General features: G+C 42.9%; 1 protein-coding gene across 1 annotated transcript in view; it reads right to left on the bottom strand.

The window, feature by feature from the left end:
• The window catches only part of LOC149197834 (mitochondrial import receptor subunit TOM40-1-like), a 376128-nt gene that overhangs the window by 200416 nt on the left and 159463 nt on the right, over nt 1–16249 (bottom strand). The window contains exon 7 of the mRNA XM_089405991.1: nt 7719–7820. Coding sequence (XP_089262117.1) covers nt 7719–7820 — 102 coding nt within the window. The remainder of the gene's footprint in view (nt 1–7718; nt 7821–16249) is intronic.

Genomic DNA, 16249 nt, shown 5'->3' with positions numbered 1-16249 from the left:
TGTATAAAGGTAAGCCTAAAAGGCAAGAACAAGTTAGTCAGTCAGTAGATAGAGAAGTAGCTAGAGAATAGCTAGTGAGTCAAAGAGTCGAATTGTAAGCCTACGGGCGGGAGAAGAAAGGATATTGACCAGAAAATCAGGCCAGAGAGAGACTCTTGTGTAAATACTCGTTTATTAATACAAACAACTCGATTCAGAGTTTGTACAATGTGTACTGTGTAATTGAATTATAATCTGTGTGTGGCTAGAGTGTTTCTGCGTAACTTATGTTGCAGGTGCAGAATAGAGGCGAAATACAGAGAAGCGTAACAGAACAACTTCCAGCTGTGGTTGGGTAGAAGTTGTTGAGGCAGCTCCACAGTTGCGATTGTGGGTAGAGTTGTCTTAGAGATAACAATTCCAGCAAAAGGAGTGTTGGGTAGAATTGTTAGTCAGCGAATGGTTCGAGGAGAGAACCATAGAGTTTGTGTTTCGGCTCTGTACACACATTGACAGTACAGAAGAAAGCTTTTAGTGCTACAGTGAAGGGGGAGGAGCATAAAGGTACGAATGGAGTTAAATTAAGGAGAGAAGTTGTGACGGAACAATGAAGGGCCAGAATCTTGAAGAAGCGAAAGCATCGAAAACATTAAAGAATTGGCGTAGAAACCCAAGTGAAGAGAAGAGCGAAGAATGGAAGTGTTGATGCACAGTAGCCGTTGGATCTAGAAGATCAATAGACGAGATTTGTTCGTGATGAGCGGCCAGGATTAAGTCATAAGATAGAGCTAAGAAATGGATGGTGGAGATTCAATCTAAGTATTGGCGGAAGGAGAAAGACGAGAATCGATCTGGACCGTAGGATTTAAAGGCCTCGTCATCCAACGGATATCGGGCCGTAAGTTGATCAAGCGTTAACCGTAAGGGCGGACCCAAACTTTTATAGGTTGAGAGTTTATAATTCCCATCGGGTCCGAAAAGGCGTTAAACCTCGCGTAAGTAGTCCACTCGACATCGTTGTGGATCGTCAGATCAAGCGGATCTTGATCAATGGTTATAAAGTGTCGATTTGATTTGTTGATCGAGAAGAAGTACAGCCGTCAGATCGAGATGGAGATCAACGGTGGAGAAAGATCGCGTTAAAGATTTGTGGAGAAGGCAGACCCGAAAAGTTATAGGCGCAGCTTTAATTTATTTGAAGTCTGGTTGTGATCGCATATCGCATGCGAGAGGCGACGAAGGCACATAATGATTTGATGCGATAGTGCGATAGCCGTTGATCTGGGTGAAAGAAATCAACGGTGGGGAAGGTTGTCGCATATCGCAAGTCGAAAGCTCTGAAGGTATACTCTATTGAGTTATAAGGGTTAAGAAAGGATTAACCAGGGTTATATATGTGAGAGATTAAGGATTGGGTTGAGTTTAATGAAGAGTTAAGTTATAAAGTTTCGATAGGGAGACTAATGAAGGGATAGACTATGGAAAGTCTAATGAAATGTTTCCGCTTGAAAATTAAATGAAGGACCTTAACCTTAGCTTATGAAGGTTTGACCAAGGTGGTCATAGGAATTCTTGGAAGAAAGAGAATATGCATATGGTGGGTATAGCGGGATATTAGCCCTGCGTCACAGAGGTGGTACCAGAGACAGCGCAGAGCCCGGAGAGGTTGACACAGAGGCAGCTGGGGGTATGTAGAGGCAGCCAGGAGCTGCGCAGAGCTAGGAGAGGCCAGCGTGTGTGACACAGAGGGTCTAAGGGTGCAGAGGCTAGCAGAGATGATGCAGGGCCAAGAGGCAGCGCTGGGAGGATTTCGTGGGACAGACTGGGAGCTGGTGAGTCGGATAGGGTGATGCAATCCCTATTAGAGTGACGCAGAGAAGTGGAAGCTGCAATTGTTGTTGTGGGATCGTTCATCCGGTGATTAATTAGCCGGAATATCTATCTCCGAGGAGAGGTACTACTGCCAAGGACATTCTCTGTTGGGTGAGCCATTTCTGGCACCTTGATTGTATTCTGAAAACTGCATAATAATAAAACCCTCTGAATAGTTGCACTAGTTTTCCCGCAATGGGTTTTTCCGGGGACATTGGTCCAAAAATAATGGTGCCACTTCTGTGCTTGTTTTCTTTCAGTTGATGATCTATAGATGTTGATACTGTACTTGGGTTTATTTTCAATATTTACATGGTAAATAACTTGTTAAGTAATTAAACAAGTAGGAAGAAATAAACCAGGAAGAATTTCTAACGAGTTAAACTTAGAAATTCCAACATGGTATCAGAGCGTGGTTGCAGATCACAGGATAACTGAAGGCATCAGCTAGTAGAGCAATAGAAGGAGATTCAGCTGTCCAAAGTGGCAGGGTTGATCCGCGCAGAAGGCGACAGAGGAAGGAGTGACGCAGAGGAACTGCGTCATCATTTTAAGCTAGAGAAAGGCAGCGCAGAGACTAAGGGAGGCAGAATCAAGCTCACGCAAAGGCCAGGAGGGCTACCGCAGTTGGCTAGGGGAGCTGATTTGCCGGTGTCGAGGTTGCATAGAGCCAAGTGGCTCAATCCTTCAATTGTTGGAGTATAGAAGGCTACGAGTAATTTGCGGAGCAAAACTGGTGGGGTATTGTGGTCAGAACAGTACCTAACAGGGCAAGACCAAGGAGGAGGGAATTGCTTCCAAGGCGGATTTCTAGCCAAGGAATCTGGATCAGTGGTGCAATTGCACAGACGATCAGAGTGGGGCAACTTGACGTTGGTAGAGGGATTTCCAGAAGGGAAATCGAGACTCAGAGGGAGTCGAACCGAGAACTTCTAGACGGGAAGTTGAGAGACTCAGCAGGAGTCGAACAGAGGACTTCCAGGAGGGAAGCAGAGAGACTCGGAGGAGTCGAAAGAAGAGCAGCATAATGGCTGTGAATGGACTGAGAGATCAGGATAAGTTGGACGAAGCATCCAACTTCATGGTTTGGAAGGCCAGGATCTTGTCCATTCTAGACAAATATTGCATCAAGAACTTCGTCTTGAAAACAATAGCGATCCCAATTGACCCAGCTCAAAATGAGAAGTACGAGGAGGTAATGGCCAGGGCGAAGTGCATCATCCTTGATGGGGTCAAGGATCATGTGGTATCACATATTGCCGAGAAGGGCACGGCAAATGAGATGTGGGAGGCCCTGAAGAAATTGTACCAGCGTACTTCCGTGCAGAGAAAGATGTTACGTGAAAATCAACTGCAGTCATACCAAATGCAGAAGGGAGAGCAGATAGATGTCTTCCTCAGTCGATTGAAGGAGATTTGTGACCAGCTAACTTCCATAGGGGCCACGTTGGATGAGGAGATGTTGGTGAAAACCGCACTGAATGCAGTCTCCGAGGATTGGGAAGTATTTGTCCAGAGCATATTGGGCAGGTTGAAGCTTTCAGATTGGGAAGAACTGTGGGCGGCTCTTCTTCAAGGAGAGGTCCAAAGGCTAACCAAGGCGGGGAGTAGTGGTAAAGGGGTCAGGATCAAGAAGGAGGAAGAAGAGGATGCGGCTCTAGCATCTGCGGGAAAGGAGGAGAAGCGGAAGAAGGACCTCTCCAAGGTCAAGTGCTTCCATTGTGGGGAACTGGGTCATTTTGCAAACCAGTGTCCGAGCAAGAAGAGTAAGGGAGAGGCTTCCGAGACCAAGGCAATACCAGCAAGGGCGGAGAAAGAAGTCGAGGAGGATGATGATTGTGCCATGAGTGCTCATGTGCCCCTTGAGAATAAGTGGACACTGGGGAGACATCAAGCTGTATTCAGGCAGACTACAAGCAATGAGGGGCAGGATCCTTGAGGTACCCAACCTCTTAGATTATACCTTGCTACAGGAGCCCCAAAGAGGAGTAGCAGGCCTAGCAGATGTCAGTAGAGACAGATACGGATGAAGCGGCGGAGAGTGCTACAGTGCAGGAGTCCCCTGGCAGCGCAAGGCTAGCAGGCTGCAACAATGCGAGAGGCACTGGAGTGTTGCACCAGTGCAAGATGGCACGGAGAGGTGTGCAGCGGTGTGAGATGCAGGAAGTTGTTGCAGCAGCGCAGAGGTCAGTAGACGGAGCACTTGTTAGCAACAGAGAAGGCTTCAGCATTAGGAGTGTTTCTAGCTTAACAAGGATGTCAGTAGTTGGGTGGATCAGTTACGTACTTCTCAGTAACTGAGTGGCAATGCAGTAGCAGTATGCAGGAGCACGATGCAACATGATGAGAGGGGGATGCAGTGCAGATGCAGTGTTGGGAGTATGGACCAGCAGCAGCACGGATGTAGAGGGAGTTGTCGTACGGATGCAGCAGTGGCAGTGGCAGGGGCAGGGCCATGGGCAGCAGTACAAGATGCAGCAATGCAGAGGATGTTGGGCGAGGAGGCCTAGCATCAGCATAGGGACCGGTGCAGGATAATCAAGGTGATACTCAGTGAGGAGTATTACTGGAGCACAGTCCTCGCTAAGAGGGAGTGTTGATTTGTGGTAGCACCAAATGTGCTCTAGCCATGAAAATTGGTGGAGAGGCTAAAGCACATGAGATCTCCAAGACCCATAAATGGTTTGGGCAGATTCTAATCAGTTTGGGAGATATTAAAATAATTAATATTTTTAATGGAGTTACTAGGTCTAAACTTAGGAAAAATAAAATATTAATAGGTATTAATATAAAACCGGGTTAGAAGGTTCCAAAAGTCATGGATCAAGCCAAATCTAATCTTAGCCATTGATTAGAGATTAAATCTCAGTCGTTGATGGACCAACGAGAAAAATATAAGAGGAGGCTTGAGGGTCAGTTGGAGAACACACCAGAGTGATCAGTCATTCTATTCTCTAGAGCAGGGTTTGCTAAGAGAGATAGAATTAGTGATCAACGGCGAGGGGCAGTGAATACATAGCAGAGAGGCAGAGTTGGTACCAGAGAGATAGAGCAGAGCTCGAAGAGGTTGATGCAAAGGCAGCTGGGGGCTACGCAGAGGCAGTCAGGTGTTGCGCAGAGCCAGGAGAGGCCAGTGTGTCTAACGCAGAGGGTCTAAGCACTGACGCAGAAGCTCTAGAAGTTGCGCAGAGGCTAGCAGAGCTGACACAGGGCCAAGAGGCAGCACTAAGAGGATTTCGTGGGACAGACTGGGAGCTGGTGACCTAGATAGGGTGACGCAATCCCTATCAGAGTGACACAGAGCAGTGGAAGCTACAATTGTTGCTATTGGATCATTCATCTGATGATTAATCAGCCGGAGTATCTATCTCCAAGGAGAGGTACCACTGCCAAGGGCATTCTCTATTGGGTGAGCCATTTCTGGCACTCTGGTTGTATTCTGAAAATTGCATAATAATAAAACCCTCTGAACAGCTGCACCGGTTTTCCCGCATTGGGTTTTTCCAGGGACATTGGTCCAAAAATAACGATGTCACTTGTGTGCTTATTTTCTTTCAATTGATGATCTATAGATGTTGATATTGTACTTGTGTTTATTTTCAATATTTACATGGTAAATAACTTGTTAAGTAATTAAACAAGTAAGAAGAAATAAACCAAATAGTACAGGAAGAATTTCTAACGGGTTAAACTTAGAAATTCCAACAAAGTAGGCCCAAGCAGTGTTGTACAACTCATAATGGACAACACTGCAAATTATGTTGTAGCTGGCAAGTTGCTTATGGAAAGGTATCCTAACTTGTTTTGGACACCTTGTGCTACTAATTGCATTGACTTGATGTTGCAGGATATAGGTAAGATTCCTATTGTGAGGGATATTGTTGAATCATCTAGTAGCACAACAAAATTTATATATAATCATGCATCTATGCTTAGCTTGGTGAGAAGATTCACCAACAACAGAGTTGGTGTGTCCTGCCATTACACGATTTTCCACGACTTTCATATCTCTTTAGTCTCTATTGAATTATACGTGGGAAGTGAAGAGCATGTTTCTTTCACTAGATTGTCATGCTTTAGCCATTAGCAGCAAACCAAAGGGAGAGGGCATATGCAAACTAGTTTCATATGATCAGAGCTTTTGGGCAGGAGTAGAGGAGGTGTGTGCTATTTCAGAACCTTTGGTAAGGGTTTTTCGGTTGGTTGATGGAGACAAGCCCGTAATGGGCTACTTATATGAAGCCATGGATAGGGCCAAAGAAGCCATTCGTGCTTATTATGAAGATAATGGAGACGGGGGGTTAGAAAAACAACAGGTCATATGGAGAGTGATTGATAAGCAATGGAACAATACCCTCCATCGCCCCATTCATGATGTAGGTATCTACCTCAACTCCGCATTTGCTTACGCTTGTCATTTCAGATTTGATGCCAAGGTAATGGATGGATTCTTCACTTGTGTTGAGAGGATGGTGGCATCTGAGCAAGAATGTGACAACATTTCTAAAGAAATAGAGGTATATAGGATGGGAGGTGGCACATTTGTTTTTACCATGGCTATTAAGAATAGGACGACCAAAATGCCAGGTAAGCTTCAGTTTGTTTCAAACTTTCAAGTTTATAATTTCAATGTTTTTTTATGTTTCTCATTTTTCTTTTAACTTGTAGATGCTTGGTGGACAAGCTATGGTGGCAGAATACCCCATCTCCAAACGCTTGCCATTTGAGTGCTTAGCCAAACATGCAATTCCTCTAGGTGTGAGTGCAACTGAGTGTATTTGACAAAATACACAGCAAAAAACACAACATGTAAAAAAAATTCAAATTAAAATTTTTGAATTCATTTGATTATTTTTAATATTTAAATTTTCTAAGTACTAATTTACAAACTACGACCCCAATACAAATTGGAGTCCCAACGCCTCAATGACATGGTCTACGTCTACTACAATCTTCGATTCTGGGTGAGACAACTTCATAAACCTCTTGATGTGGTAGCCATCTCATTGGACAATATTGAGACCACTACTGCATGGAGAGTCGAGATTGAGAGGCCGACCGTGGACTCGATCCCGGATTGGTTAGATGTAGATCCAGAGGAGTAGCAGTTGCAGGGTAGGGAGAGCCAAAGGTAGAGGAGGAGCAGCAGCATCAGGGTCAGGATGTAGTGCTGGATGAGGATGAGGAGGAGGTGAAACCATCTAGGATGGGCAGCAACAGCATAGGACAGAGGCCACCTCTTTCATTGGCTTCTAGAGGACGACTGACTCCATTTGTATTTCCAGGGGCTGGGCCTTCTTCCTCTAGAGGAAAAGGCAAAGCCATTCCCTATTCCCGTAAAAGGGGCAGAGGATCTCAGTGACTGATTACTTTATGACATGTAGATGACTCATGATATACATTTATTATATTTTTTGTTGATATTTTGACTCTTGAGAGTTGAGACTCAGACAAGACTCAAGATTCAGGAGTTGATTCACTATTTTGATATGTGATGTAGCACTAGACTTCATATGCATATTATATATTAGCTTTCTTTACATGTTTATGTGGAAATGCATTTATTTTATGTTGTGGATATTCTAGATGCTAAAAAAAATAAAAAATAAAATGAATATTTTTGTGTTTTTTTTTATTTTGCCGACTTTTTCAAAAAACTCCCAACTTTAATGAGTTTTTCAACTTTTGGACCCTTGCCAATTTAATCCCGACTTTGACTTGTTCCACATTGCTATAAATGCATTTATCTTTTGCATAGAAGTGCTTAGTCAATATCGATCAGCATTAAACATTAAACAAACAAAAATAAACAACAGATATGCCAGAAAAAAGGAAATAATTGCAAGGAAGAGGTTTGCCAAGTTAACCATCTTATCCGCGTTATATCGAACAGCGAAACCAATCCCAGACTTCCTTTGATGGCCAAGCCAAAACATTTCACCACCAAGAGCCAAGTGTGGAGAAACACTCTGAAACACAAAAGCTCAAAATAAGCTGATTTGATAAGTTTTGACAGAAAACACCTAACAAGAGCACATCCATAATTGGCGTACACTGCCTAAGAAGAAGATAGGATTCACTTGCAACAAATCATAACAGATGTAAATAGATCAACGATCTAGGAAGTTCCAACTAAACATTGACTCATTCATCCAAAATTAAATTACACCATTCAAAGACTATTTCAGGGCAGCAATCCAGATTCAATATAAAAAATGTTTTCAGTAAAATATAATAACTACACCTAATTCAATTTTTGAGGTGATCAAGGACTATATAAACAAAGTACCTTTTTGAAAACAGTAATGATTATTTGCATCAGATTAAGAACTAATGACAAAATTGGCACCAAGATGAACATGCATAGTGTTGAATATATAATCTTAACACAGTAATTAAGTGAAATCTCTCAAAAATATACAAATTTAATGGACAGATTTCCTTTATTCTACATTCATACTCAGGTTGTGCCTTTTTAAGATGCCCCAAACTAGCGAAATTCAATAGCAAAGATATTCATATACCACCTAAGGTGCACTGTGACTCTTAAGGACACTTTCAGGCCCCATGCAATCTACACATTAATCAGATTTCTACACTACCTCCATAAACCAATGTTCCACCAAGTTTCTCTGACGTGGGGATGGAAGAACATGGAAAAACATCAGGGGGATGTGTGGAGGCAACCCCCAAATTTTAGTGAACATCAGAAGGGATGTTGGGCTTTAACCTAACTGACCCAACTTGAAACACTAAAATTTTAAAATTTAACTATATGATAAACATAAATGTAAATGGAAGTTTGGTTGGGTGTAGAGTGGTTCATATGAAATGTAATAAGGATTTCAATGGTAGATGCTTTAGAATTCTGCTTTTTTTAGTTCTTTATTATTATTCTATTTTTTGCCATGGCACATTTTTTTGTGAGAAAGGATGTTAGGGTCCAGCCCTAGCCTCTTTATTTATGTAATAAACCCAATAGGGTCGAGTCATAGTCATAGTTAGTTAAAGAGTCAATAAAGCCCGTATTAATAATTGTAAGTGGTTGACCCGCATTTAAGAAAGGGACCACAGTTAGTTGCAAACGGGCCATTGTATTAGATATATGGTATTGAGAGAACCATGGTAATGACCCATGGTATTGTATGTATGAATCCTATATAGAGGCTAGAGACTCCCCATTGAGAAATATCAAGTCTTATTTTGTAATCGAGCTTTGCTCTGCTGGAGGTTGCCCCCTCGAAGAGGCAAGTGAACATTGCTTTCATCTCTGAATAATAAAATACTTGCTGTTTTTCCTATTTTGTTCTGTGTTATGCGTTGTATTTCTTCACATATTTGGTATTCTAGAATTTCTCGCAATTGAAGAGCATAATAAGTGGTACTAAAGCACTTTCCAAGTCCGATGGTACCTCCATTTTTGGCAGAATTTTTTTTTAGGCTAGAGACGTGTTCCGACGTCTTTAAACCACGGGATCTGTCATTGAGCGCATAAACATGCGGATTTGGAGAGGCATGCACGCAGGAAATACAAGAGGTGGTCACGTTTGTTGGACTCTCTCATAACTCCTATGGGTACCCCTTCGAGTAGTGGCGCATTAGACAGAACCGCGCAAAGACTGCCTTCCACGTACCCTTTGGGTATATCGAAAAACCCCTAGGCTCACCTGAAACCTCACCTTAGATAAGCCGTCGGCCATCTTGCTGCTACAGTACACTGAGAACAACACTCGGGGAGATTACTTGCACGTACGATAGGGTAGTCGGGTAGTACGGCGAAGGGTACGGTTGATCCTCCTTAGTTAGTGCCCTAAAAGATTGGGTCGAGTACTATTGTTGGACACTTATGTATATTGTGATCTGTAACACTTGACACTCCATTGAGACCATAGTTCCCTCAACTCTCTAAAGATCGCCCATTATCTTATTTGCCAGATCAGATCCAACAGTTGGGGTTCTACCGCCGCAGTACGATTCAAATATAGCAGTTGGGGTTCTATCGCCACCACAACAATCAGATCCACCAATTGAGGTTCTACCACCATAGTACCATTCAGATCTAGCAGTTGGGGTTCTGTCACTGCCACAGTCCAACTCACATTCAGCCATTGGGGTTTCACAGCCAAATCTGACCATCTAAGCAGTGAGGCTTGTGGCTCCTATAGACTGGGTCCGATTTTCGTAGGACATTGGGCAGGATCAAGTTTTTTGAAATTTGGCCACTACAGTGTTGATCAGCAGGGAGTAAAACTCCGTTCAGAGTAAGCAAAAAAAAAAAAATCCAAGGCCTTCCTGAAATGCTTACAAGAGACTTAGCCCATACGATTTAGGACAACGAGCTAATCGCAGTGGTACCATTCACTTGTCAGCTTCAATTTTTGGGCGGTCCCAAATTTTTTCAAAGTGACGTAAAGTGACCAAGATCTGTGTATGGTAGAAACCAGAGCTCAAGTCATGGCCAATGAGAAGATCGAGCGCCTTGAACAAAAGATGGAGTCTTTCCAGGAACAGTTGCAGAAATTCATGGCACAATTCAATATGAGCACGTCGAGGTTGCATCTGAAGGCACATGGTATTAATGAAGACCTTGAAGGAGAATCTAGCCATCATATTCACTTCCATGGAAATCACCAACATTCCCACCCTCGGCCACCCAAGCTGGACATGTATAAATTTGATGGCTCTAATCCGGCAGTATGGGTAGCACAAATGGAACAATATTTCATTCTAAATGATATCTGAGATGATCAAACTAAACTACATGTGGGAGCCCTTTACTTGGACCAAGAGAGATGGCAATGGTGGTAGTGGCATCGGAAATGCTATCCCGGGAACATAACTTGGCAAGTGTCCTCAAAATCTCTTTATGACCTCTTTGACAGAGAATCTGATTTTCTGGGTCATCTTACTAAGCTCCGACAAACAGGCACAATTAGAGACTACATTGCAGCCTTTGAGACATTGGCCATCCGCACAGAAGGTCTAGGAGATGAATTCTACTTGGAATGTTTTATAAGTGGTCTCAAAGAAGCCATCCAAGCCCATGTTCGGATGCACCACCCACCTACATGGATAGACGCTTGCACAAAGGCTATCGAAGTGGAACGTGCTTTAGTTGCCCAGTCTCCTCATCCAAATTTCATAGCCAAGGGACACCCCACCCAAGCTCAGGGCCCTACCCAAACGCTTAAGGTTTAAAAGGTGTTTCCAACAGAAATGGTTGAAAGAAGAAAACAAGGATTGTGCTACTACTGTGATGACAAATACTCCCCGGGCCATAAATGCAAGGAACCAAAATTCTTTCAAATTGATGTTACTGATCACAGCTCATCTGAGGAAGCCCCACCCCTTGGGGGACCAGAGGACGAAGTTGAGGAAACCCAGCAGGACAATGAGCTCACAGCTACGCCAGAGGAACCAGTTATCTCGCTACATGCTTTGGCGAGCATTTCTGTGCCCCAAACTCTCAAAATCAGAGGCTTTATTAAACATCGCCCTGTAGTAGTATTGATTGATAGTGGCAGCACTCATAACTTTATCCATCAACGAGTCGCCGAAGCTGTTCATTGTTTTGTAAGGGAAGTCTCTAATTTCCAGGTCCTGATTGTTGATGGGGGACAATGAAATGTGAAGGCCGCTGCGAAAATATTAAACTTCAAATGGGAGACTACCACCTAAAGACCCACATGTTTGCGATTAACATGGGTGGTTGTGACATTGTCTTGGGTGTTGAATGGCTTCGCACACTAGGCCCAATCACAATGGATTTCCAGGAGTTATATATGAGCTTTAAGCAAAATGACCACATGCATACCCTCCGTGGACTCCAAGAAGGTGCTCCTTCTATCATCAGCTCGCATCGAATAGAAAATTTGTTGAAAAAGGGCCATCATGGAGTTATTACCCAGTTTAATGCCAACCAAGCCATAGAACCCACTACTCTTCATATTCATCCTGAGATGCAACAAGTCTAAACTGCCACCAGTCGATATTTGACAAACCTAAAGAGCTTCCACCCTCTAGAGGGGAACATGATCATAGCATCACTTTGGTCCGAGGGGCCCAACCACCTAATGTGCGCCCATATCGATATCCTTTTGCCCAAAAGAATGAAGGAAAAATCATCAAGTATCTCCTTGAAGAAGGTGTTATTCGTCTTAGCATCAACCCTTATTCATCACCAGTGGTCATGGTGCTCAAGAAAGATTAGGAATGGCGCATGTGTCCGGACTTTTGGGCCCTCAACAAGCTAACTGTCAAAGACAAATTCCCTATCCCGGTTGTTGATGATCTGCTTGATGAACTACATGGTGCTCAATTCTTTACCAAGCTAGATCTTTGCTCTGGCTATCACCAAATCCGCATGAAGGAAGTAGACATTCCCAAGACTGCTTTCCGCACTCATGAAGGCCATTATGAATTCTTGGTCATGCCATTTGGTCTCTGTAATGCTCCATCCACTTTTCAAAGCCTCATGAATCACCTGCTGAAACCATATCTCCGAAAATTTGTCCTCGTGTTCTTTGATGACATTCTCATCTACAACCTAACCTGGGAAAAACATCTCCATCATGTAGACCTGATCTTGCAACTGCTCCAGAATCACAAATTATTTGTTAAATTTTCCAAGTGCTCTTTTGGCATGGAAGAAGTTGAGTATTTGGGACACATTGTGGGTCGTGAAGGTGTCAGGGTTGATCCCAAAAAGATACAGGCAATGCAAGATTGGCCCCAACCAAAAACCTTGAAGATTTTGAGGGGATTCTTGGGTCTCATTGGCTACTATCGCAAATTTTTCTGCAATTATGGTTGCATTGCTAGACCCCTCACTAACCTTCTCAAGAAAAATTCATTCCTCTGCACAGATGCAGCAGAGCAGGCATTTGTGGCTCTAAAATAAGCCATGTGTTCCACTCCAGTATTGGCACTACCTGACTTCAACAAATCTTTTGTGATTGAATGTGATGCTTCAAGTACTGGTATTGGTGTTGTCTTAATGCAAGAAGGTTGACCCTTGGCTTTCACTAGCCAACAACTGAGTGGGAAACTGGTGGCCGGGGTGCAGGCGTTATTGACAAACGTTCAAAACCAGACACAATTTCTTCTAATTCAGGCTGGACCCCTTCTTCAACTTCCCGTGGAGTATCGCTCATCTATCTCTAAAGTTATCTATTCCACTAACCTAGCGGAACCGCTTAAAATTTCCCCAAAAGGATGAGCCTTATAAATCTATTAAAAGCATCACAAAATCGCAATCGCAAGACTATTAGGCAAGGTTTACTTACTTTTGTCTAAAGCGATGCGAGGTTGATTGAACGGTCAGCAACCTGAGTGATCCAACAGTCACTGTATCGTCGCTCGACAATCTGCGCGACTTTTAACCGGCCACATGGACCCGACGAGGTTTATAAACACTCGGCCTATAGAAATTCGGGTCCGGCTTTTCCCACGTGTTTAATTCCTTAGGACAGATCCGATGGGGTTTATAGACTGTGATATAATCAGTGTCAGGTCCGGTTCATGAGTTAACATCCGCCTATTTCTTTAGCCCGATATCCGTCGGATAACAATGGCCACTGGATCTTCCGGCTTGCAGGACTTCTAATAAACCACAAGTTAACACCAGACTAACCCCCGCTGTGGATTAATCGTAAGGCGTTGAAATTAAGATCAACGGCTAAGGATGAATGCAGTCCTTCAAGCCCGATCAAGGAACTCGTATAGCTTCAAACCCCGCAATTGATAATACACGCAAAAAGAGATTAACTCGATTACACAATACTCGAAACTTTTAGAATTAAACAAGAAATTCAACAAAACACAGTGATATTACAGAGGAATGCAACACCTCCGGGATTGACCAAATCTACACAGAAAGACACAGAGAGATATTTTCTGCAACTAAATCTTATATATGGCAAAACAAGCCGAATCAGTCAAAATCCCCTTATTATGATTTGGAACTTACATAAGTACTGTTTCAATTAACAACCAAGTCCTAAATCAAAGGACCGAACTAACTAATCCTATCTAATCTGCATGATATTCTCCTCGAGAAATTCCACTACATCTAACTACATGAATTTATTACATGATAATCTATATCCTAGATTCTAGTCCAAATCCTATCTAGAAAGCTTTGAAAATTGACAGCTAAAGGACCCCACTCCTTTGCTTGTAACTTTTTTTGGATTTTTGGAATAATACGAAGCCTTTTGTCTTTTAAGCCTCATGCTCCTGCATCATAAGCATCTGGAACAATCTACCCATGAGAAAGAGATGATGGCCATCTTACATGCAGTGGATCCCTGGCAACCATACTTATTGGGATGACATTTCCAAATTCGCACAAACCATCAAAGCCTCAAATATTTTTTGGAGCAACGTCTATCATTGCCACAGCAAAACAAATCGCCGGCCAAAATGTTGGGATATGATTATGAGATAATTTACAAGAAAGGGCGTGAGAATGTAGTAGCGGACGCTTTATCGCACCAATTTGAGGATAAAAGCACCCTACTATCAATCTCTCTTTCCCATACCAGATTGGATTGAAGAAGCCCGCAAGGAATGGTTTTCACACCCCTCTCTCTCCCAACTTATTAATAACTTGAGAGCAGATCCTAATTCCTCAGTTGGCTATTCTTGGAAGGATGAGATTCTTCGCTACAAGGATAGAGTAGTGATATTGCCAACATCCACCCTCAAAACTCGCATTTTGGCAGAATTGCACTCATCTCCCACTGTCGGGCATGCAGGCTTTCAGAAGACTTATGCTCGCACTCGTCATTCTTTCTTTTGGATGGGCATGAAGAATGACATTCTTACCTTTGTAGCTGAATGTGATGTGTGTCAACACCATAAAGGAGAAATAGTCAAGTCACCAAGAACCTTACAACCATTGCCAATCCCTGCCTCCGTCTAGACGGATGTTTCTATGGATTTCATTACTAGTCTACCAAAGTTGGGCAACAAATCAGTCATCATGGTGGTTGTGGACAGATTTTCTAAATATGCTCATTTTTGTGCTCTACCCCACCCATTTACCCCCACTTTGGTGGATCAAGCTTTCCTGGACCAGATCTTCAAACTGCATGGCATGCCAACTTCCATTGTGTCTGATCGTGACCTAACTTTCACCAACAAATTTTGGCAACAACTTTTCAAGCTACAAGGCACCCAACTCCAACTAGGTACTACCTATCATCCCCAAACTGATGGTCAAACTGAAGCAGTCAACAAATGTTTGGAGACATACCTAAGGTACTTCACTTCAAAAAAGCAGCATCAATGGGTACAATGGCTACCTTTAGCTGAATGGTGGTATAATACTAACTATCATGAAGCCACCAAGATGACTTCATATGAAGCAGTGTATGGCCAACTCCCACCTTCACCTATTTCTTACATCCCTAGATGCTCTATGGTGCAAGCAGTTGATCAACTCCTACAAAATCGTGCCGCCATGATAGCTTGTCTCAAACAGAATCTCCATCAAGCTTAGAATCGAATGAAGCAACAGGCAAACCAACATCGTTCAGAGCGCACATCTCAAGAAGGGCATCAGGTATTCCTGTGGCTGCAACCATATAAGAAAACATCGCTCAAAGAAAAGGGTTGCCAGAAATTAGCTCCCAAATTCTACGCCCATATCAAATAATTCAGTGCATTGGAGCAGTAACCTACAAGCTGGCCTTGCCACCAACTTCAAAAATCAATCCAGTCTTCCATGTATCATGCCTCGAGAAAGTGGTGGGGAACAATTGTAGAATTAAAACCAGTCTACCAAAATTGGATGAGGAAGGTTCACTCTGGCTCCAACCTGAACAGGTCCTCGATATTCGTGAAAGACATCTGCGTGGCTGCACAATCAAGGAAGTCCTCGTCAAGTGGAAAGACACCTCTCTAGAAGATGTGACCTAGGAAGCAGACACTATTCTTCAGCAATTTCTGCAGCTTCAGCCTTGAGGACAAGGCTGCTTTTGATGGGGGAGGGCATGTTAGGGTCCAACCCTAACCCCTTTATTTATGTAATAAACCCAATAGGTTCGAGTCATAGTCATAGTTAGTTAAAGAGTCAATAAAGCCGTATTAATAATTGTGAGTGGATGACCCACATTTAAGAAAGGACCACAGTTAGTTGCAAATGGGCCATTGTATTAGATATATGGTATTCAGAGAACCATGGTAATGACCCATGGTATTGTATGTATGAATCCTATATAGAGGCTAGAGACTCCCATTGAGAAATATCGAGTCTTATTTTGTAATTGAGCTCTGCTCTGCTAGAGGTTGCCCCTTGAAGAGGCAAGTGAACATTGCTTTCATATCTAAATAATAAAATACTTGCTCTTTTTCTCATTTTGTTTTGTGTTTTGAGTTGTATTTCTTCGCATAT

Source organism: Pinus tabuliformis, chromosome 2_2 (genome assembly GCF_031772625.1).
Source record: "Pinus tabuliformis cultivar Carrire ecotype Pingquan chromosome 2_2, CPIR1, whole genome shotgun sequence".
Lineage (NCBI taxonomy): Eukaryota > Viridiplantae > Streptophyta > Pinopsida > Pinales > Pinaceae > Pinus > Pinus tabuliformis.
Note: the sequence above shows the minus strand (reverse complement) of the source record. Positions and strands in the feature narration are given on the sequence as shown.